The 20190-nt window shown below is 41.7% G+C and overlaps 3 protein-coding genes and 1 long non-coding RNA gene across 5 annotated transcripts; 1 reads left to right on the forward strand and 3 right to left on the reverse strand.

Annotated features, from left to right (window-relative positions):
* Positions 1-895: 895 nt before the first annotated feature.
* On the reverse strand, positions 896-11280 carry slc7a3a (solute carrier family 7 member 3a). Its single transcript, XM_085935142.1, has 11 exons — positions 11141-11280; positions 6382-6918; positions 6147-6308; positions 5764-5938; positions 5571-5686; positions 5120-5482; positions 4930-5032; positions 4626-4843; positions 4376-4542; positions 3912-4020; positions 896-3827 (listed from the first exon to the last, which is right to left on the reverse strand). The coding sequence occupies exons 2-11, from the start codon at positions 6746-6748 to the stop codon at positions 3676-3678; spliced, it is 1932 nt and encodes a 643-aa protein (XP_085791268.1). The 5' UTR covers positions 6749-6918; positions 11141-11280; the 3' UTR covers positions 896-3675.
* Positions 9897-20024, forward strand: LOC147043401 (uncharacterized). Of its 2 annotated transcripts, none has more exons than XR_015068596.1 (3): positions 9897-10142; positions 18080-18251; positions 18338-20024. It is a non-coding gene; the product is annotated as an uncharacterized LOC147043401 (long non-coding RNA). The 2 variants fall into 2 exon arrangements; XR_015068595.1 differs by lacking the exon at positions 9897-10142 and adding an exon at positions 16184-17373.
* On the reverse strand, positions 13598-17204 carry snx12 (sorting nexin 12). The gene is made up of 4 exons (XM_085935150.1): positions 16757-17204; positions 15893-15988; positions 15709-15833; positions 13598-15531 (listed from the first exon to the last, which is right to left on the reverse strand). The coding sequence occupies exons 1-4, from the start codon at positions 16919-16921 to the stop codon at positions 15429-15431; spliced, it is 489 nt and encodes a 162-aa protein (XP_085791276.1). The 5' UTR covers positions 16922-17204; the 3' UTR covers positions 13598-15428.
* LOC147043403 (cytokine receptor common subunit gamma-like) lies at positions 17315-19479 on the reverse strand. Its single transcript, XM_085935145.1, has 8 exons — positions 19332-19479; positions 19103-19184; positions 18792-18961; positions 18564-18697; positions 18308-18470; positions 18128-18230; positions 17913-17973; positions 17315-17804 (listed from the first exon to the last, which is right to left on the reverse strand). Exons 1-8 carry the CDS (start codon positions 19393-19395, stop codon positions 17706-17708), a joined length of 876 nt encoding a protein of 291 aa, XP_085791271.1. The 5' UTR covers positions 19396-19479; the 3' UTR covers positions 17315-17705.
* Positions 20025-20190: the final 166 nt, after the last annotated feature.

The following is a 20190-nucleotide window of genomic DNA, read 5'->3' on the forward strand; positions in this document are numbered from 1 at the left end:
AAAGTGCCACACCCGCCCTCACCCCCACTTTTTGATTGGCTGTTTGATCTGTGACGTCACTCGGACACTCCATTAGGTACACCGCCATTTTCAGGTGTTCCTAATAACAGGCCACTTCATTAGGGAAAAATCATGGTCGAAGTTTAAATGAAAGTGAAAAGTGCCACACCCGCCCTCACCCCCACTTTCTGATTGGCTGTTTGATCTGTGACGTCACTCGGACACTCTATTAGGTACACTGCCATTTTCAGGTGTTACTAATAAAAGGCCACTTTATTAGGAAAAAATCATTGTCTAAGCTTAAATGAAAGTGAAAAGTGCCACACCCGCCCTCACCCCCACTTTTTGATTGGCTGTTTGATCTGTGACGTCACTCGGACACTCCATTAGGTACACCGCCATTTTCAGGTGTTCCTAATAACAGGCCACTTCATTAGGGAAAAATCATGGTCGAAGTTTAAATGAAAGTGAAAAGTGCCACACCCACCCTCACCCCCACTTTCTGATTGGCTGTTTGATCGGTGACGTCACTCGGACACGCTATTAGGTACACCGCCATTTTCAGGTGTACCTAATCACAGGCCACTTTATTAGGGAAAAATCATGGTCTAAGCTTAAATGAAAGTGAAAAGTGCCACACCCGCCCTCACCCCCGCTTTCTGATTGGCTGTTTGATCTGTGACGTCACTCGGACACTCCACTAGGTACATCGCCATTTTCAGGTGTTCCTAATAACAGGCCACTTCATTAGGGAAAAATCATGGTCATTAAAAAAAAAAAAGTTTGGTTGTCAAGAAAGCCTTTAACCTTTATGAGATGTTAGTGCAGTCGGTCGGTTTTCAATTAATTTTGCTATCCAATATGTATTCCCCGCTTAACACAAGACAGCATGAAAAAAGTTTTTTTCTTTTTTATTAAAAAAAAAAGTACAGCCTGGTTTATTTATACATGACAGCTATATGTACATTTTGGAAACAAGACACAAAATGAAACAAACCATTGTTATTAAGATCAAAGAATCGATTAAATACAAATTGTTTTGAAAGGCACTAGGGCTGGATGTAACGTTATGATGAGGTGATTCATATGCCTTATATGATTTTGATATTTTTCTTCCCAACCAGCCTTGGTGCTTTCCATACAAGAGATGATTATTTTGAGGCACTGATTATTTAAGTCAAACAAACCATGAAAAATGCTTTTGTCTCCCAACAATTATTCAGCAGCATTGATCATAGTGGGTGGGTGGATTTGGGTTCTAATTGACAGCATTTGTCAAATATACTTTTACACAAATACTGTACGTACAATACACAGTAAAACACATTAATTATGCTGGGGACATTTTTTAAATTACATGACATTATAGACAAACTTTTGATATTCTTTTTCAAAAGATGCCAGTAGTAGTTAATTTTGGTCAGAAAGGCTGATTACTTCAATGGCAAGTCACAACACAGGGGTGGGCAAACCTTTTTCTAGCGGGCCGTTTTACTTAAGAAGGCCTACATTCAGAATATACAATAAAACAATCACATAAAATTAATAAAATTTACAAAAAAAAAAAAAAAAAGTAGTGTTACAAGGGAAAAAGGCTTAATTTTACGAGAATAGTCAAGCATTTTTACAGGAAAACTCCAGTACCAGAAAAGTTGGAATCTTACAAGAATAAATTCATCAAAAGTGCTAATTCAAAAAGTTACTATATTCTTTAGAGAAAAAGAATAATTATCCTAAAAATTTGATAACATATCAAAGCTATTTTTTTTAGAATAAAAGCTATGTCACAGTATTGTCTTATGTGATTTTTTTTTTTACCATACTATCATAAAAATACTCCTAACATTCCAACTTTCTTGTGAAATTACTTTCTCTTTCTTAACATTAACGTGTCCATTTCATTTCAAGGATTTTGCTTTGCTTTGCTTTACTAACGCATGGGATGCGATAAATTACATTATGTATATGTAGATATATGTACACAGGTTGCCCACCCCAGTGTAAAATTTGATCAATATTAAGTTAACTGATAAAGCATTTCAATCAACTCATCCCAAACATGACTGATGTACACATTTAAATAAGGAGCTCTACTAAAGAGACAGAAGACTACATCTTAACAGACAAAGCTGCCAAGTTTCAACTGAAACTAAATCGCAAATGACAACAATACATCTGCCACGATATAAAGCCAGGAAGCGCTATCTTGACAAAATTCCTACAAACTCGATTGATCAGTCAATGACTTCACCAAGCGCCCCTCACATCTGCAATGACTTCATTTGGTGTGGATAAAGGCTGCGTTTAAAAAAAAAAAAAAAATGGAGTGGAACCTCCAAAGCCAACTGAGACTTCAGCTTTAAATGTGGTTCTACTTTTTCTTTGGCTTTGAAAAGCCAATGGCAAAGTGGGGAATGGGTAAAAAACACAATTAATAAAATATCAATTCATTTTCCAGTGCTGTACTCAAAACAATAGCAATAAACATTCAATTTCTAGTCAGACGTCTTAGGGTGAATTTTACTTTTACTTCACCATGTGTATGAAATTTTAGCAAGTTAAAACATGGACCTCGGGAGTTAAAAATGTATCATGAGGCGAGAACAAATAAATTATTAATTGAAAGTAGACGAGAACCGTCATCCAAAAGTTTAAAGTCAGTGAGAAATATTGCCACTCCATTGGCGAAGTTGTCATTCATTTGATTTTGGAAAAGCTGAAAGTGTCACAACTTAAGAGGTTCCACTGCACACTCAACACGTTAACAAGAAATTCAAGTTTTGTTGTCAGAAACAATTGATTTTCATATTAGTACTACAAAGTCAGCCTAGGTCACAATTATGAAGGGTCCACTGAATGTCAAAGAGAAGTTCAAGTTTTTTTTTTTGTGGGTAACTATGGATCGCACACGAATAGACAACAAAAAGTTCCAACGTTATCACCAACTCATTTGACTTATTAAGTTACAGCAAGTCAACCGAGGTGACAACTTTGGCCGTTCTGTTTTGTTGTCGGTAACAATGTACAATATTTGACACTGGAACTTGAAAAGCCGACCGGAGTCACAACTTTGCAGGGTACGAATTCAAGTTTGCTAGTAACAATTTGTCAATTCATGGTGCGCACAAGTGTGTAAAAAAAAAAAAAAAAAAATTGCAGAAAAGTCAACTATTCAAAAGTAAATAGGAAAAACTTTGAAGTGTCATGTAGCTAGCATCAACATGGATAGTGTTCCATTATTGACCTTTCAGCATTTAGGTCCCCAAACAGGACGTTAAGCCTGTTTAGCTTCGGAACTACCCTGTTTATACATACATACACACACACACAGCAGACACAAAGCAACAGGCTGGTGCAATCAATCTAGTGTACGTGGACAAGAAGTTGACATTTGCCAGCGTAGCGTCACAAGCGCTAATCATCATCTCCACTAACGGAGACGAGAGAGGACGAGGATCTTGCGTGAACGTAGAAGAGCGATGCGGCTAGCTACACGCACAGGCGACGAATGGAGGAAAAAAAAAAAGTTGTCACAGTGTCCGAAACATCACGTTATTATTGGCATCTTGTGTGACGAGAGGCAAAAGCCTCGCCTCCCTTTCGGGCAATGTTCCAAAGTCCACGTGCACGCTGGCAAAGCGCAACTCCCTCCGTTCTCTGGGACCGCGTATGCGGCTATAAGGGGCTGTTGGCCCCCTCCACGTCGCTGTCGATGGGGGCTCCCATGTAAATGGGGCTCTTGGACTCCAGCTCCGGCTCATATTTGCGAGGCGATGAACGGTTAGCGCTGCTGTTAGGTATCCCGTAGAAGAAGTAGATGGCGAAACCTGGAGGTAAGGAGAGGAGAGAAAGTGTTAGGAAGTCTCGCGGTTGACCCGAGCTGTTTTGCGCCAACTCTCTTCAAAACGTACCAATGACCATCCAGACGGTGAAGCGCCACCACGTGGCCTTGTCCAGCTGCATCATGAGGTAGATGTTGACGAAAACGCTGAACAGGGGCAACCAAGGGAGGAGAGGAACCTTAAACCAAAAATGACATTATTATGTCTGTTACAATGTGGAATTAAAATTATTCACCTTATAATTATTCATGATCCATTTCATTATTTCTATCTGCATTGCAGAGTTGATTTAAATTTGATTAATTGGGTTAGGGTAATAGAATACCTTTGTGTGCCCGATTGTTTTGGACGGAAAATTTGCTGACCCAGAAGGACCGTTTTGGAAAATAGTGGCACCTCATGTGGATGTGTATACAAGTCATGTGATGCCTTGTTGCGGTGACTCAATTGTCTGTGTTGCTCAATGAGGTGTAGGACAAAAACAAGAGGGAAGGACTGTTTTTTTTAGATTAGCAGCGGGCTTTTTTTTTTACCTTGAAAGTCAGAGCTTCTTTGCTCTCGGGCTGCCTGCAGATGATGATAAGGCAGCCGATGCACAGCAGAGTCAAAATAACACAAAACGCCACCACAACGCCGTTGCCGGCCAGCAGCTCCGGTAGAAAGTTGGCCAGGATGATGCACAGGATGGTGATGAAGACGGCTGCGTGAACACACACAGTGGCACCGTTAAGATACTAAAATAACCCGTTGGCGTTCTTGCATAGCGCGCCGTCGTGTACTCACAGATGATGGCGGTGGTCACATAGACGATTTTGCCCGAGATGTTCGTGGGGTTCTTTGAGCTGGGGCTGAGCAGCATCTTGGCGGTGAAAGCTTGGCTTAAGGGCTTCTCCTCACTCTCAGTGTACTCGTCGCCACTGTCCACGCCGCTCACGGTCCCTTTCTCGCCTTCCATCAGCTTCTCTGTCTGGCTGGATGACCGCAATGTGCCTGGCTGGTACCTGAAGGAAGACCATTTATTTAGAGCAGAGCATGGGGTGACCAAAAGTAACGATTCAATTGAAAAATGTTGTACTGGGTTTCCTACCTGAGGATGAGAACACAAATAGCCACCAGTGAATACGCCAACAATGTTCCGATGGACATGAGGTCAACCAGAGCGGCAAGGTCAAACAGGAAGGCCATCAGAGCTGTGAAGAGAAACACCAGACTGATCAGCTAAGCCAATAGTAGCTCAGTAAAAACTGAAATACGCTTTTTGGAGTGAGGCGGTTTACCGGCGACAATGCCAGAAACGATGGTGGCCAGCATGGGCGTTTTGGTGCGAGCGTTTATTCTGGACAGCGTGCGGAACAACAGTCCGTCCTCCGCCATGGCGTAGATGACGCGGGGCATGGGGAACATGGAGCCCAGCAGGCTGGTGGACAGAGCGCACAGCGAGCCCACGGCCACGATGTAGCGGGCCGGGGCCCAGTCCACGTAGGTGAAGGCCTCGGGCAGAGGGCTCTGGGTGTTCAGCTGGTAGTAAGGCATCATTAAGGTGAGCGCGGCCGACACGCCGAAGTAGGCGACGAAGCAAATGAGCAGCGAGGCCACGATGCCGATGGGGATATCACGCATGGGGTTCTTGGCCTCCTCGCCTGCATTAAGACAAACGCGGAGAATAGTGAGCAGAACTGACAACCACAATGTCCCAAGCTAGCCACTATTTGAGGAAGTCCGACATACTTGTGGTGGCGATGCAGTCAAAGCCGACAAAAGCGTAGAAGCAGGTAGCGGCACCGGAGAGAACGCCGGCAAGGCCGAATGGAGCAAAACCGCCAGTCCCGAATTCTTTCTCGACACTAGATGATATTCAGAGGATAGGACAGTTGAATACACAAAGTTGAAGACACACAATTTCAGGGCGCGCACTACTTACTCGCTGCTGTTGCTTTCGTTCCGGAACGTAGTGTAGTTCTCCAGCGTGAGGTTCCAGTTGGCCGCGTCGCCCTTTACAAAACCCGAGATAATGACGAAGCCCAGCACGACCAGGTTGATGCCGGTGAAAATCTTGTTGACCAGCGCCGACTCGCTCACGCCAAAGGCCAGCAGGCCTGCGGGCACAGAGCAGACGAGAACGTTCACACCGGGAAGATCATTCGCAGTGAGTGGGCCCAAGTGCGTGAATGTCATCAAACCAAGACGTGATAACATTCTGCTATTTCCTCACTACTTTGACATCCCACACTAGGTGTCCAAAAAACCCTCCAAATGTAGACAATGGCCAAGATCATTTGTATTTGTCTAACAAAGCTGACTCACCGGTGAGCAGGAGCACCAAGATGAGTGCAAAAAGGTCAGGGTACTCAGCCAACACTTGGCCGGGCACCTTCATTGTCATGGCGGCTTTGAAGAAGTCCGAGATCTTTTGCTCCACTAGGTTGTCGAAAGTGGAGCTCCAAGCACGAGCCACGCTCGCCGTACCTGCGACAAATTGTGAAAGGCAAAAGGTTAGTCGGGTGGAAGTGTTCTCATTTTGTATTTGCGTTGGACTCACCGATCACATAGGAAAGTATGAGATTCCAGCCGGTGATGAAGGCCCAAATCTCCCCCACCGTCACGTAGCTGTAGAGGTACGCAGAGCCCGTCTTGGGGACGCGAGCTCCGAACTCGGCGTAGCACAGGCCCGCCAACATCGACGACAGCGCGGCTATGAGGAAGCAGAGGACAATGGCGGGCCCGGCCTTCTCGCGGGCCACCTCGCCGGCTAGCACGTAAACGCCGGCGCCCAAGGTGGAGCCCACTCCCAAGGCGATGAGGTCCAGGGTGGACAGGCAGCGGGCGAAGCGGGTCTCCTCGCTGGATAAATCCAGCGCGCGGCGACGCAGCAACTTGTTGCCAAATTGGGACAGCTTGCTCGCCATTTTTGCTGTAAAATCGTGTGGGTGCTATTTGACTTGGTCCTTCTCAATGTGGGTGCGATTGACTCGAGGCGTGGAACTGGAGAAACTTTACGCAGATGGCAGATCTGTTGATGATTGGTCCGTCGGCGTGGGCGTGTTTGAGAATAAGGCAGGGCGCAGTATTCGGCACCCTGTGAGGAGAAGAAAACAACTTCACTATTCAGGAACTGCCAAAGTTTCTCAGCGTTTGGCAGCAGGCGGTACATATTATTGCAGCCTTTCCATTCCGGCTGAAAGCTGTTGCCGCGGCGACATGCACTCGGATTCTTGTACGTTACCAACGAGAAAAGCTCTCCCACTAGCTACTGGACTGGATTCACGCAAATCCCACTGATACCTTGATTCACAAGTGACCAGTTTTTTTTTTTTTTAATACTTAGTGTCAGCGTTTAAGGAGAGCCACAGTTGCCGACACGCTTTCAAATATTTCGTGTTAACAGTCGACTGGGAAAATATAGAAGGGGAACCCATGCACGCTGCTTTTGTTATCTCAGTAAGCTTGAAATTCGCAGAACTCGGTCGGGAAACACATGGTTTAATATCTGCGAGCTAATATCAACAGTGGAGAAGAAAACAGCAGCTGGATGAGGCAAAGTAGCAGCCCGGAGAGAAGCTAGATGAAAAAACAAATAACTCGCCTTTTGAAACATATAAAGTTCCATCGCACGGACCCCTAGAACAGGTGAATTTATTACAGGTTGGTGTCAATTTTGGCTAACCAGGTCACATTTTATCCCTTGTGTTGTGTAACTACAATCAAGATTCTAAAGAAAGCGTGACGGACACCTGCATAAAAGTCAAACAAAAACAGTTGGCGATAACACGCAACCATGCGACTTTCTGTTTACAATGGGGGGGCTCGGCCATCACCTGATGTACCAACAAGGCTCTGACGTGGACTTGATGCAGGGGCACGGCCCACATGTTTGCAATGAGCGGACTGCAAGGTAATGACCGCGCTGGAATGTTCCGGCTGTGTATGACAACACAAGCTTGCAGCCGTGTGTGTAATTTGAGGCGTTGCCTTCTCTATTTTTGTCTCCCTTCATGTAAATTAGGAAAAGAGCAGGTTTGGAGAGACATCCTTTGAGGGAGATTCATAAAAAAAAAAAAAAAAATGCAATAGAGGTGACAAAAAAAATCGATTAATCAGCAGCTAATCAATTGTCAAAATAATCGACAATTTATATGAAAAAATTAAACAATATTGACAATTTAATAATTGATTACTTGCTCTCAATTTAGTTTTTAGTACATAATTAGAAGGTTGATTCTAAAACAGGTTAGGTATGGTTGCTAGACTTCCTCGTTCAGCAGATGGTTGCAGGACGACATTTGCATTTTTTTTGCAAACTGCCCCAGAGTCACGTAGTTTGACTAAAATGAGAACCAACGAGAATAATCAGTCACACCTTAGAATGACGATAGCATAGCGAGCCAAAGTAGTTGTCGAAAAAGTAGTGTAGTATTATGCAGATATGATAACTCGCGTTTCCAATTTAACACAAAATGGAGGGCACGAAAGGTTGGGCTGCTAATCTTATCATTGACCCTTTGTAATTTGCCACAGGTTATGCCAAGGTGCGGCTTTTTACGATGCAGAAACGGACAACCTGCAGCAGAGTGTCATTTACCTCATGCTATTAAAAGCATTAATGAAGAATCAAAACTTTCATCCACATAAACAATACGACATTTTTACAATGTGGCAACAGCTGCCGTGGACTCTAAGAGGATTAGGTGGAAAAGCAACAAACAACTTAACCGAATTAAAACCTGTACACAACTCGCATTGTAAATATCATGCGTCTTGCTTGTCTTGTCGTCACATTCCACAATAGTACGCATCTCGGTCTGCATTAGCAAACCGGCAACATAACCGCTACAAAGTTCAATATTTGTTCCGTTCAAATTTGGTTTTCTATTGTAAAATGAGAAGCTTAGTGCAATGAAAGTTTGGAAACATCTTTCGTTAATGATTGGATAATTATTATTTTTTTAATTACTACGGCATTCATCTAATCCAAAGACTAGCCCTAAAAGAACACCGTGTTCAGTAGCCTACAAGACTAAACAGCCATTGAAAAGCACTAACGTGACCTTGCATAACCCTGGAAGGTGTATTAGAACACGGCTGGTTATGCAAACACACACACACATGCACACACACTACCCCAGCCCACCCTTTGAGCCACAATGTATGTTTGTATGTGTAAGGAAAGCTAAAGCTTATCATAAAGGATCTGGCGTGTTTGCATAAGGGTGCGCTCGCCTTTTGAACTTGTGTACGTGCGGACCACTCGACCGCCGAGCCCGAACCGGGCGACCCTTTAAGTCACCTGGCTGGAAGCAAGAACGGCTGCCAAAAAAAAAAAAAAAAAGTAAATAGTGAACTCGCAGGGAGATGGAATGTGACAAGCGGGAATCTGCTTATTTTCCCACGAGCGATGATCCAGGAAAGAAAATAGAAAACGAGCTGAAAAAAAATTCACCTCTCTCTCCAAGAAATTATATCAAAGTATCCAATCGTTTGAAAACATTGTCTTCATTTTGACTCTCAAAATATTTTAATAATCCAGTGAAGTAGACAAAATGTTACTTATCTCTCTTTGTTGCACAATAATAACGAAGAGTTGGATGTGCCGAATTAATTGACAACTATTTTAACAATGTAGTTATCATCTAAAGCTATTGTTTAGTTTAAAATTGTCCAAATCTTTAAAAACAAAGCCACAACTCAATCTTATGTGCCCAATACTACAACTACTACAACAGCTTAACTGTACTAACCATTAACTGACTTCATCAAGCCAGCGAGAGTCATCAACACTGTTTGAGAGATGACCTTAGAATCGTAAAATGTCTACTGGTTGATCATGAGAAAAATATTTTAAGGACATTTAGGTGTGGTGTGCATTCTTCCCGTTGCAAAACCTGCAAAGCGGTTCCTGTAAAACTTCACCTTCCGCCAATCATACAATGCAAGTATAAACCTGCCAATGACCACAATTATCTAATATTCTTTTAAACATTCAAATCAACAGACCGTTCCGACTTTGAACTTTGTCATAAAGCTTTCAAATGCGTCTACAGAGCCCACCTCGGGCGTTGCATCACAAAAACTCATTCATGGGCATAAAACCTCCTGGCTTAGCTGTAAATTCCAATCATAAAAAATAATATACATCAAATCACTGACTGGAATATTGCTGATTGATACATTTAAAGGCTCCGATTCTAGCGTCCGTGTAGTGTAATCTTCTGTATAATTATCAGTTTACTACAATATAAACGAGGACACGTCCCACAACCTCCATACCACCATATCGAGACACCTTACTGACAGCTGGAAATGGTAAATGACGATAAAATATTAATTCTGATCTATTTGACTCCTATTTCCGTGCTAGTTATTTGAGTACATTGTGGTTGAGCGCAGGCTGATGCAACACACGCGTGGTAACTACCCTAGAACATCATGGCAACATTAAAGGGAAGGATGACTCACTTTTAAGGCAAACAAATTATTAAAATAGATATCGAACAAGTTTGCTTGATCGTAAAAAGAAGGAATCAGCTTTACTTACGCTATTTGACGCGCCCTGAGGGGAGTTAGGAGCGTCTGTCACCGACAAAACAGCAGCTGCTAGGCTACGTGGCTTCGTACGACTCCGGTTCTGAAGGTTGCTTTCACTGTTTCCATAAAACGTCGTAATTTGCAAAAGTCAAATTCAGAACACGGCCAGAAAGCTATATTTTTTAAAGTTTATTTTTGTTTCATGAACATGGAGTGTTGCTATAGATAACAAGAGGCTACGCTACTCTTATTCACGATACAGCGCTATTTAGTTGAGCGATCCTCTGACAGAACTGTAAAATCATATAGTTAAGGGAGTCCGTGAAGAGCATCACCGTAATTCCACGCCTTACTAGTAATCGTGCGTGTCGTACCATAACAATGAATGAAACACAAGACTAAAATAGTGTATGCAAGATGAATCGTGCATCCAAACATAAAAACTCACACATTCTTCCAATATAAAAAAAACAGCGTGATTTGGAACTCTTTCAAAGGCTCTGACGTCATCCGATTACCCGCTTAAAATGTAAAATAAAGCAGCAAGGCGATAGCCGTAACGCTTACTAAAACTACGGGCAAAGTCAACGTTAATTCTTATTGTTGTATTTAAATAACCATCGCAATAATTTTTTCTTTTTTTGAACAATTAGGGGCACCATTTATGGAAAAAAAGCTAATGGAAGGATAGCGTCAGTCGACTCGGGTGACCGCCAAAATAAGTAGAGCTTCCTTAATGTCGAAGTCACGTTTTTAAAAAGTAAAAAGGTTATTACCGTGAACACCGTTTGGATCAAAGCCCAGAAAAGCTGGAAAACAGCAGAAAGTCTTGCTTGCTGATGAATTATCTCGTTCCGTAGCTCCGGGAACTTGCTTTTTGATCTGCTTGAAAGTGGGCGGAGGGCGTGCGTGCGTATGTGTGTGGGTGTATGTGTGTGTGTAAACAAAGTGACGTCACATGGGATGGCCCTTCCCATTCATTGTCCAAAGGCGAAAAATATACAAACCCTGAAAAACGAACTTCTAGGAAAGGCAGCTTCATTAATATTGCACATTTCATAAACAAACGAACTCAATTTGCTTTGCATAATTGCATCATAAGAACTAAATGCCGCTTTGAACTCTGGGCTTACCTAATTTGGGATCTAAACCACTCAGTAGCAAAATCTCACAACCTTTTCTACAGCTGACAGGGAGCCAGTATAAAGCTTTTAGAATTGGACAAATATGGTCTGATCTCATTCTGGTTAGAACTCGAGCTGTAATGTTCATCAGAAAGTGTTGTCTGATGCTCTTCTGAGTCCTCTATGCAGCATTTTGTTGAACTATTTTTGTAAATCATCAGCAGTCAGTTCTATTAAAAGGGACATGTATTTTGGATTAAAATAGTCATGAAAATCAATCGAGACTGCGGTTTCCCTTGTGGCATGTTTTGAATTGAAGCCAATGAGAAGACAGAAACAATCTGACCTTGCAGAAAAAGTTGTGACGATTTGTCACTGTGATATTGCAAATTCAACGGTGTACACACCCAGATGTTAGCAATACTGGGTCATTTGGCGGTGAGGCCTCCACTTTTCTTTTAGTTTGCTTTGCACCATCTGCAAGGCTAATTTAATTGACTTTCAGGACGAGTTAACTTGACATCCAACGGGTTCCTAAATCGAAATGTTCTCCCCCCCTACCGTGGTTTGAGCAACGCCCCTTTTGTCCTTGCCCGGCCTCGCTGCTCTTTCGATTTATTTCCACTTTATCAAGCTAAACCCGCAATAGGTGTCTCTACAAACACGGACGTCATTGCAGAGCGCTAACCAAACACGACCTAATCTGTGTCTTGGACCGCTGTGCCCATCATGCATGTCCGCTTTCATTTCTCAGGATAAGGCCAGCACATCAAAGCTGCTTTGTGTTGCAGGTTACTGTCCTAATTTGACGGGGAAGGTCGGCCTACTATCATTACTCGAGACTTTCAAGACATTTTTATGAAATGCATCAAAGCACAAAGTAGAACCTCTGAAGTTAAATGCTGAAGAAGAGCAACAGTTTGGAATTAAATCAACATTTTCAAAAAGTCACAGAAGAAAGAGGACCTTGACAAATATTGCCATAGTAAATCGCAATAATTCTTTTCAAAATCTTTCCAACTTGCGCACAAGTGTGTTGACATTATTCTTTGGATGAATATAATATAGTGACTCTTTCCCCATCAACTCTCAGATGTTTAATATAGTTGTAAATACGACAGACTGCGTTCCGACATATGTATGATTATTATTGGTCAGTTAAAAATAGTTCTTTTGGTCTGAATGGAAAGGATACAATGAAATCAAAGACAATTCAATGCATGTGCAATGTAAACAATTGGAACCAAGTCACAGAATCATGACTCATGTGAAGCCAGATTTGACTGTAATGTTTAGAATTCCTATAGTCCATTGTGTCCAATTATAGTCATGTCAAGGTCTACATCACAAGATCACTATTTCTGGGACGACTTTAATCCACCTGCAGCCAGCCAGAATGCCCCCTTTGCCGCTTAATCCCCTACTGCGAGGAGAGCAACAACAGGAAAAAGGGCTTTGGGTTTTCGTGTGTAGTGAAACAAAAAGGCTCAGTGTTGTACATCAACTAAAGCTCGAGCTTGTACTTATTGTCACGCTTCCTGCTTGCCACACACACTTTATTCCTTTGATTGGCCAAAACATAAAAGTGGGATGTTTTGTTTTGAGACTTTGAGCTTACGCAAAAAAAAAAAGACGCAACCACTTCCTGTGAAATTTAGTAAACTGAAGTTGAGTAAGGACCTTAGTGTAGTTTTTGTTGTCAGCAAAAATGACGAATATTACTGTATCTTACTAAGGTTGATTTTGTGTATTATTAAATAATTATTGTATTATGTATTGTTTAAATCTACTTTTATTTAATTAACTTACTGTATGTTTTTCACGTAGTTGAGTTTGAGGGTTGAATCCTGTGGATTATCGCATTCCATCACCATCTAGTTTTATTTCTAACAGACTATGATAACACATGTAATTAATATTCTTCCAATCTCATTTTGCGTGTCGACGATCCGTTTCAGCGGTTCCCATTGATAGAAGTAGGTCATCCGCCAGCGTGAAGCCTCTCATCACGTGGCTCCCGCGACACGTTTCCAACTCAAAGTAGAACTTTGCGCCGTTCACTGACTTTTTTTTCCCTTCCCTCGACTGAAAGGATTTGTAGACGTGACACAGCAGGCAGCAGGAAATTTAATGGTCGGACGGAAAAATAACAAGAGGAATTCCTCAGTACTCATTGTAGAACTGGAATGATAACATACACTTCACAATCATCTTTATGGAATTGAAGGGGGGGAACAAAGAAAATAAGCCGAGACATCTTACTCGAGATTTCGATGACTATTTCAAATGATTCAAATGGGTGTGATGAACCTCACAGTGCTCGTATTTGCTTGCTTAACTTCAGATGTGCATAAACTGGTAGTGTGACCATTTAGGCGTGATGACATCACTGTGAGTGATCCCGACTAAAAGCGCACACAGACTAAACAAGTCAGCGTTTTCTTTGCGATGCTACATCTTGCTTCACTTTGGGAGGTTATCTTACTAGCGACCAAAAAGCAAATACGAAGCACACAAGGTGAACGCTCGTCTGAAGCATTTTGTGGCGGTAAATATTCATCATCAGGGGAAAAAAATTAATCAAACATTGTCATTCACCAACAACTTAGTAATGTACATAAGAGGAATTACAGAGAGAGACAACAAACGATTTACACAATGGGAGCAATATTTGGGTAGTTTCCTCCACCGGCTTGAAACTGACAAGCTGTAGAAATAAATGGAGAAGGTGCAGGCGTCTGTTTGGATAGTGGAGAGAGAAAACAAAACAAACCACAAAGTCAAACACAAGAAGTGCTTTTGTCTGGGCTGACACTGCAGGTCAAGTGGCCAAATATAAAGAGAATATTGTTTGTACTGTACTTAAAATACAATACAAAGTGTTTAAAAGAGAACAAAGGTGCAGTCGGATATTCTTTATCCTCTGTTTGGAATTGCTGATATTAGTGCTGTATTTATTGATGAGCTGAGAGAGGTGAGACATCTCACTTGACAGTATATGTCTCTCTCATACTGCCCCTAGCTGGCCAAAGTGGGCACATCAGAAGGAAAGGATTGCGCAAATTCCCAGAAGATGGCGAAATCTAAATTGTGAATATGAGGAAATGTTGACCCTTCCAATGTGCTGACTCTGACTTCCATGCAGGTGAGGTTGACTTACTGTATTTTTGTAATAATATCTTTGTCTTTGATCGGCTTGGTGAAATTATTACTTGTATTATACTAAAACGTGAGATTACATAGTTCCTCACGGTTAGCTTTGTGTCTTCACAAAAAAGTCCAGTCATTTTCTTGTACACGGTACAGACAAGAAAATGAAGGCTTTACTTATTGTTAATATGAAAATGCAGCATTTAGCCAACAACAGAAATTATTCATCAGCATGATTGCAACACATAAAAATAATCAAAGAAGCGTGCAGGTTTAGCATGCACCTGCATATTAGTGCAGTTAATTTTGACAAACTTGGTTAGGAGAGTTTTTGGTTAATGAGGGATGTACAATTATGCTCCTTCGCAATAGTTAAAAAGCTCATGCAACTGAATTGAGAATTGTAAATAAACTTACTTCACTCATACCTAAGACAAAACAAAACAAAAACAAAAAACACCATCAGAAATTGCATGAGACACACTTTGACAGCAATCTACTTTATTCACATTATATTACAATCATGATTTTATGACACTCACGGGCGAAAATAGCACATGTAGCATGTTGTAGTTTGTATTTCACTGCCCAATGAAAAACTACTGTCAGCTTGTAGTTGGAAAACAAAAGCGCACGCAAGAGACAAGTCACAAAGATGCACGGCGGAAGAACATGCTCTGAAATAGAGAGTGTTTTGACTTGATAATGAGAGAAAGAAAAGTCCATTCTACATCCCAGAGGAGATTAATTAAAGCCCCACCACCCGACCGCCCCCGACCCCTCGGTAAGCCTAGTGTCGTACTTTTCCGGGAATGTAGTTCCGGTCAATCTCGGCTTCTTGCAAGAACATGTGCAGACAGCGCTCATTCTGGGCCAAAGGGTGACCTGCAATTCTAGAGAAACACACGCACAGTATGCTTCAGTTTTAATATTGCATAACCTATTACAGTAGCACACATATGTGATATGGTTGTGCAAACTTAAACTATTGGACACAATGGGACTTTCAGAGCCTTTTCATATCAAGATACTACTGTGAGCATTTGTTAGATTTGAGCTCATTTATTGACCTGTTGATGAATTGCTCCAAACCCAATCGCCGCTCCTCAATGAACGATTCCTCAAAAAGCCCTTCGTCGTTGCGGAACGGCAACTGTCTCTTCAGGGCTTTACCCGGGAGATGTGATACTACAATCTGATGAAAAATGAATACAAATTAAAAATAGAATCTGCGAGCTCATTAACCTCACTCACCTTGCTATCTCGCTCCAGCTCATTCTTTAACCACTCAAAGTCACTGTATCGTCTGGTTACACAGGAATCCTTCAGTTTGAAAATGGGAAGGTTGGTCTGCGTAAAGGATGCAAGCACACAAGAGTCAGTGACTTGCACAGACGACATGTGACCTAGTAAATATTCTACAATGCAAGGGCAGCAAAAATTGCTTCCTATCCGTTGAAATTTGGTTGATGTTGAGAGTTCACTTGGAGGAGGCCGTACTCAACAAAAACACTGACATAGGAATAAATAACTGAACTGTATTTAAAATACTTGAATAACTAAAGATCTATAGATATTAATCAAGTTGTACCGATGTTAACGTCAGCTAGCTAAACTTATTGACGTCGATCGCTACAACAAGTTCAACTTTAACATTCGTTGCAAAAAGGATGCAATGTATTTGAAATACATAAAATCAACGTTAATTGTGTAACCTATAAGTAAAAGTGCACGGGAATAATTTAAAATGACCACAAAACCACAGTGTAAGCTGTTTACGGTTAGCATAGCCAAGCAGTTTTCGCTACGAGACGCATTTTCGTGCCGTTCAAATTATGTTCAATAAAACTAAATGCTGCTTCAAAGGTTCCCTCGATGTGGTATCAGTGAACAGAGTTGTTTTACCCTGTGTAGTTTTAAGTATATTTAATACACGTCAAGCGACGACACAGTCCTCCTTGCTCAACCACATACTAGGCCTCAAACAATCTCCGGCACTCGAGTTCCGCTGTAGCCAAGACGAGGCACCAATCCCGGCGTCACAGCCCGGTTCCTTCGAGTCGAACCACGTTAACATGTTGGCTACAAGCTTTTTCGACAGTCATATCAAACACATACCCGCGTCCGTACTGTATAAGTTGTATACCGGTGCCGCCCGACTCCGACGATCTGTGGATCGTAAACGTCTATTTCCAAAAAATTGCTGGGTGGACCATATGCATCCGTGAGCTCCTGGGGCTTGGAATTTAGCCGGCGAGTGTCAGCAACCGAAGCCTCTGACATGTTGTCGGGCTGCAGTTGTTTTTGTTGTGCAATTGCAAAAAAATAAAAGGGGTCAAACTGAAAAGTGGATGCGCAAATGTGCAAATATCACGTAGATACATTAATTAAATGCGGTGGTTGACGGGTTCAGCTAAGGAACTAGCTAGCCGATGAGCGTCTCCTTTAGCTGGGGACAGCCACCCTGCGCCCCACCCTTCTAGAAACAGGAAGATATGTATGTTGCCTTAATTCCCTGCTCTCTTGGACACCACCAATTGAGGACAACTGGACTGGGCCTGGACTTCCCGTACCGAGCGTTTACTGCGACAGAGATAAACCATTATGACTTCTGTTGCATGCAAGTTCAAATGCAAGATCACCTGATTGTACAAAACGATTAAAAGGGCAAAACTTTCAGAAAAAGTTGGTTTTATTCCAGATAAATGTACATTGAAGGGGAAGTCAACCCCAAGGTGAGGTTATCCATTTGCAATCAAGTTACTAAGTAAAATAACAGCAGATAAGAACATTTTGTGACAGTGCTGTCTGTGTGGTCAGATTTCACTTTAGTTTTCTCCTGATCTGAATTTAATCATTTGTTTGATACCTGTTTTACTGACCAAACTGCTTCCAAAAGGTTGTGGTGAAACCAATAAAGTGGTAAAAGTAACTTAACTCCAGAATAACAATACGAGGTAGAGAGAGTGGATGTCGACGAGCAACAGGAAGTTTCCCGTTTGTCTGTTTGGATTGTGTCAAAGAGGGACTAGAGGTGGACCTGTTGGATCTCGGGCTGTCAGACCGGTCACTGGGGGACCTGACGGTACTCTCGAACTGGACAGGCTTGCTCGTGGTAGCTTGCCTTGAAGCCTTCTTTCAGGCCTTTGGAGATTTGAGGCCAAGGCTTTAGAAAAAAAAAAAAGTGTTTAACAATATTTTCTATCAATTGTGTTTATAGTATTCCATAGAATAATAGATCTAGATTTAAACTGGGCAACTGGTTGCTCCTTACCTCAATGTCTTGAGGAATCAGGGATGGCTTGGGTACCACATGAATGAAGATGACTCTGAACCTATGACAATTTTGGAGGTCATCACATCAACAACAGATCACAAATATTCATTTTTTTTGTAGAATTGTGCTTGTTGCACCATCATTTGTACCATTACTTTTGTTAGACAGAACCTTGTCGTCAGACGGGAGCGCACAGACGTGGTCTGACTCACCTCTCGTAACGGAGTAACAGGACGACCATCAGGATGAGGATAACGGGAGCCAGAAAGTACACAATTATCCAGACAAACATGGAACCGTCGCCTTGGTCACTTTCTGGGACAAGAAGAAAAAAAGGTTGGTCGATTAGATTATTCGAATGCCCCCTGAAATTGTTCAGGGAATATTATTACCTGTGCCATTGTTTGATCCCCACATCACAGAATGACTCCAGTCGCTCCAGCCAGAATCTCCGCATGCTTCATGCAATTTGCTTCTCACCTGAAGCTCATACTGGGATCGACTGGAGGGCAAGTTGATGCAATAATTTTGCTTCCCTAGAATGACTCTATCTGGCTGCGGAATGCAAAAAGTATTTCAAATGGAACACTAGTGCAGATCACAAAGAAAATGTACCAAGAGGGACTCTGATGACATCAGGTAACTTACAACCCACTCCTTGAAATTGATCCTATAGCGAATCCCATTTTCCACACATTTTGGAAACGTCTGATTCCAATAGAACCACAGATTCCAGTCGGATCCATTCTGAACAGTCAGGTTGGTTGGTGGATTTAACTTTACTGCAGGCAAGTCAAAATGATTTATTATTTTGGGTTTAAAAAAAAAAAAAAGGAAGTACAAATTTGCCCCTAAAATGTGCAACAATTTCAGTACCTTTGCTTTTAAGATAATCGCTCTTCGGAAAAGTGTCGTTGCCATGCACCAGTTGCATGTAAAAAGTGAGAAACCTGTTGGCTCTGTCACCATACGGCTGAATGCAGCCAATTTTTAGACTGTTATTTGTTATGTACTTCTCACACTCTCTGACTTCTTCATCATGAAACCTGTGTAAGAAAAATCAAAAAGTATCCAGTTGCTGTCTTATTCAGATTGTCATTGAAAACACAACACGTATTTATTTGGCACCCCCTTGATTAAAAGAAAGAGCAATTCATCTCAAGTCATAGCGTTTCATTTGAACTAACCAGCTCCGGAAGGTGTAATTGACTTTAGGGTTGTTCCAGGTACATTTCACAGACTCCAAATGCAACACAACACAGTCAACATCTGCGAGACAAAACAAACACAGGAAAACCAAGTGCAGTAAAACCTTTTGGTTTCTGTGAGTCCCCTCAGGAAAATGACTAAGAATACAAACAAACTGCAGACTAAGTCAAATTAGCCATAATTGAATGGAACATCAAATGTTCTTACCTGGGGGTTCTTCAGCAAAGCCAGGACCTACCACAACGAGAAGTAACAGCAATTTATGTAACATCGTGGCACTTGAGAGCGTGGATGCTTTCAGATGCGGCTCGAGTACATCTGAGGGCAATGTGTCACATTTGGGTGTTTCCTGCCCTTGACTTTAGTGGGTTATGCTTCCTGTCAGCGGAAACTGTCGACTTATCGACTATCTACATGAGCACCTTATGAAAGATCACAAAATAATAATTACAGGTTGGTGCAACAATATTTGGATTGTAATCCTAATTGTAAATATTACCTTTGCCAATAGAGACACACTGGATTTAGCATTTAAATATTTAAAATTAAACCCATATTTACATGCAGATCAGGTTCAGCTCTTTTTTTGTTTTCTGAAGTTCAGACGGCATGGGGAAGTCACTGGTAGCACTTTCCATCATGTGTGCGACTGCACCTTTTGCTTTTGTTTCCTCCTTGTGAAAGCAACCTTGAGGATTTTAACATGTACCCAAATGTGAGTGACGTGGATATAAAACACATATTATTAAAGAAGGATCTTTTACAAAACGAAAATAAGCCACTTTTTACAAAGATTGATCTTGCCATACCATTCATTGTGTTCAGCCTTTAATGTCTTTACAGCAAATAACAGATTCATAGTTTTAATCATATATGATCATATCTTACACATCAGTTTAATTAGACGAATATTTGTTTTATTATTTTATTCATTGTAATTTGGATCCACTTAAAGATGCACTGGCGTCTGTCATTTTTGTCTGAGCAGGTTTTATTAAGTACATACATGACATTTTGCACTGGTCAACAGCAAATTGTAATCAGAGATAGTTATATTCGTTCCTAA

The sequence above is a fragment of the Syngnathus leptorhynchus genome, chromosome 17 (assembly GCF_054491065.1).
Source record: "Syngnathus leptorhynchus isolate UIUO chromosome 17, UIUO_Slep, whole genome shotgun sequence".
In the NCBI taxonomy this organism is placed as follows: Eukaryota; Metazoa; Chordata; class Actinopteri; order Syngnathiformes; family Syngnathidae; genus Syngnathus; species Syngnathus leptorhynchus.

What these genes read in the sequence shown, in the direction of transcription:
- slc7a3a (XM_085935142.1), bottom strand. Translation starts at nt 6,748, where the DNA reads ATGGCGAGCAAGCTGTCCCAATTTGGCAACAAGTTGCTGCGTCGCCGC. An exon ending in ATTTGTGTTCTCATCCTCAG is followed by an intron (nt 4,844 to 4,929) that starts GTAGGAAACCCA and finishes GTCTTCCTTCAG; the next exon opens with GTACCAGCCAGGCACATTGC. An exon ending in AAGAAGCTCTGACTTTCAAG is followed by an intron (nt 4,021 to 4,375) that starts GTAAAAAAAAAA and finishes TTTTGGTTTAAG; the next exon opens with GTTCCTCTCCTCCCTTGGTT.
- snx12 (XM_085935150.1), bottom strand. Translation starts at nt 16,921, where the DNA reads ATGTCAGAGGCTTCGGTTGCTGACACTCGCCGGCTAAATTCCAAGCCC. An exon ending in CTTATACAGTACGGACGCGG is followed by an intron (nt 15,989 to 16,756) that starts GTATGTGTTTGA and finishes TCCTTTACGCAG; the next exon opens with ACCAACCTTCCCATTTTCAA. An exon ending in AGCTGGAGCGAGATAGCAAG is followed by an intron (nt 15,834 to 15,892) that starts GTGAGTGAGGTT and finishes ATTTTTCATCAG; the next exon opens with ATTGTAGTATCACATCTCCC.
- LOC147043403 (XM_085935145.1), bottom strand. Translation starts at nt 19,395, where the DNA reads ATGTTACATAAATTGCTGTTACTTCTCGTTGTGGTAGGTCCTGGCTTT. An exon ending in AATTACACCTTCCGGAGCTG is followed by an intron (nt 18,962 to 19,102) that starts GTTAGTTCAAAT and finishes TTTCTTACACAG; the next exon opens with GTTTCATGATGAAGAAGTCA. An exon ending in CTGTTACTCCGTTACGAGAG is followed by an intron (nt 17,974 to 18,127) that starts GTGAGTCAGACC and finishes AAATTGTCATAG; the next exon opens with GTTCAGAGTCATCTTCATTC.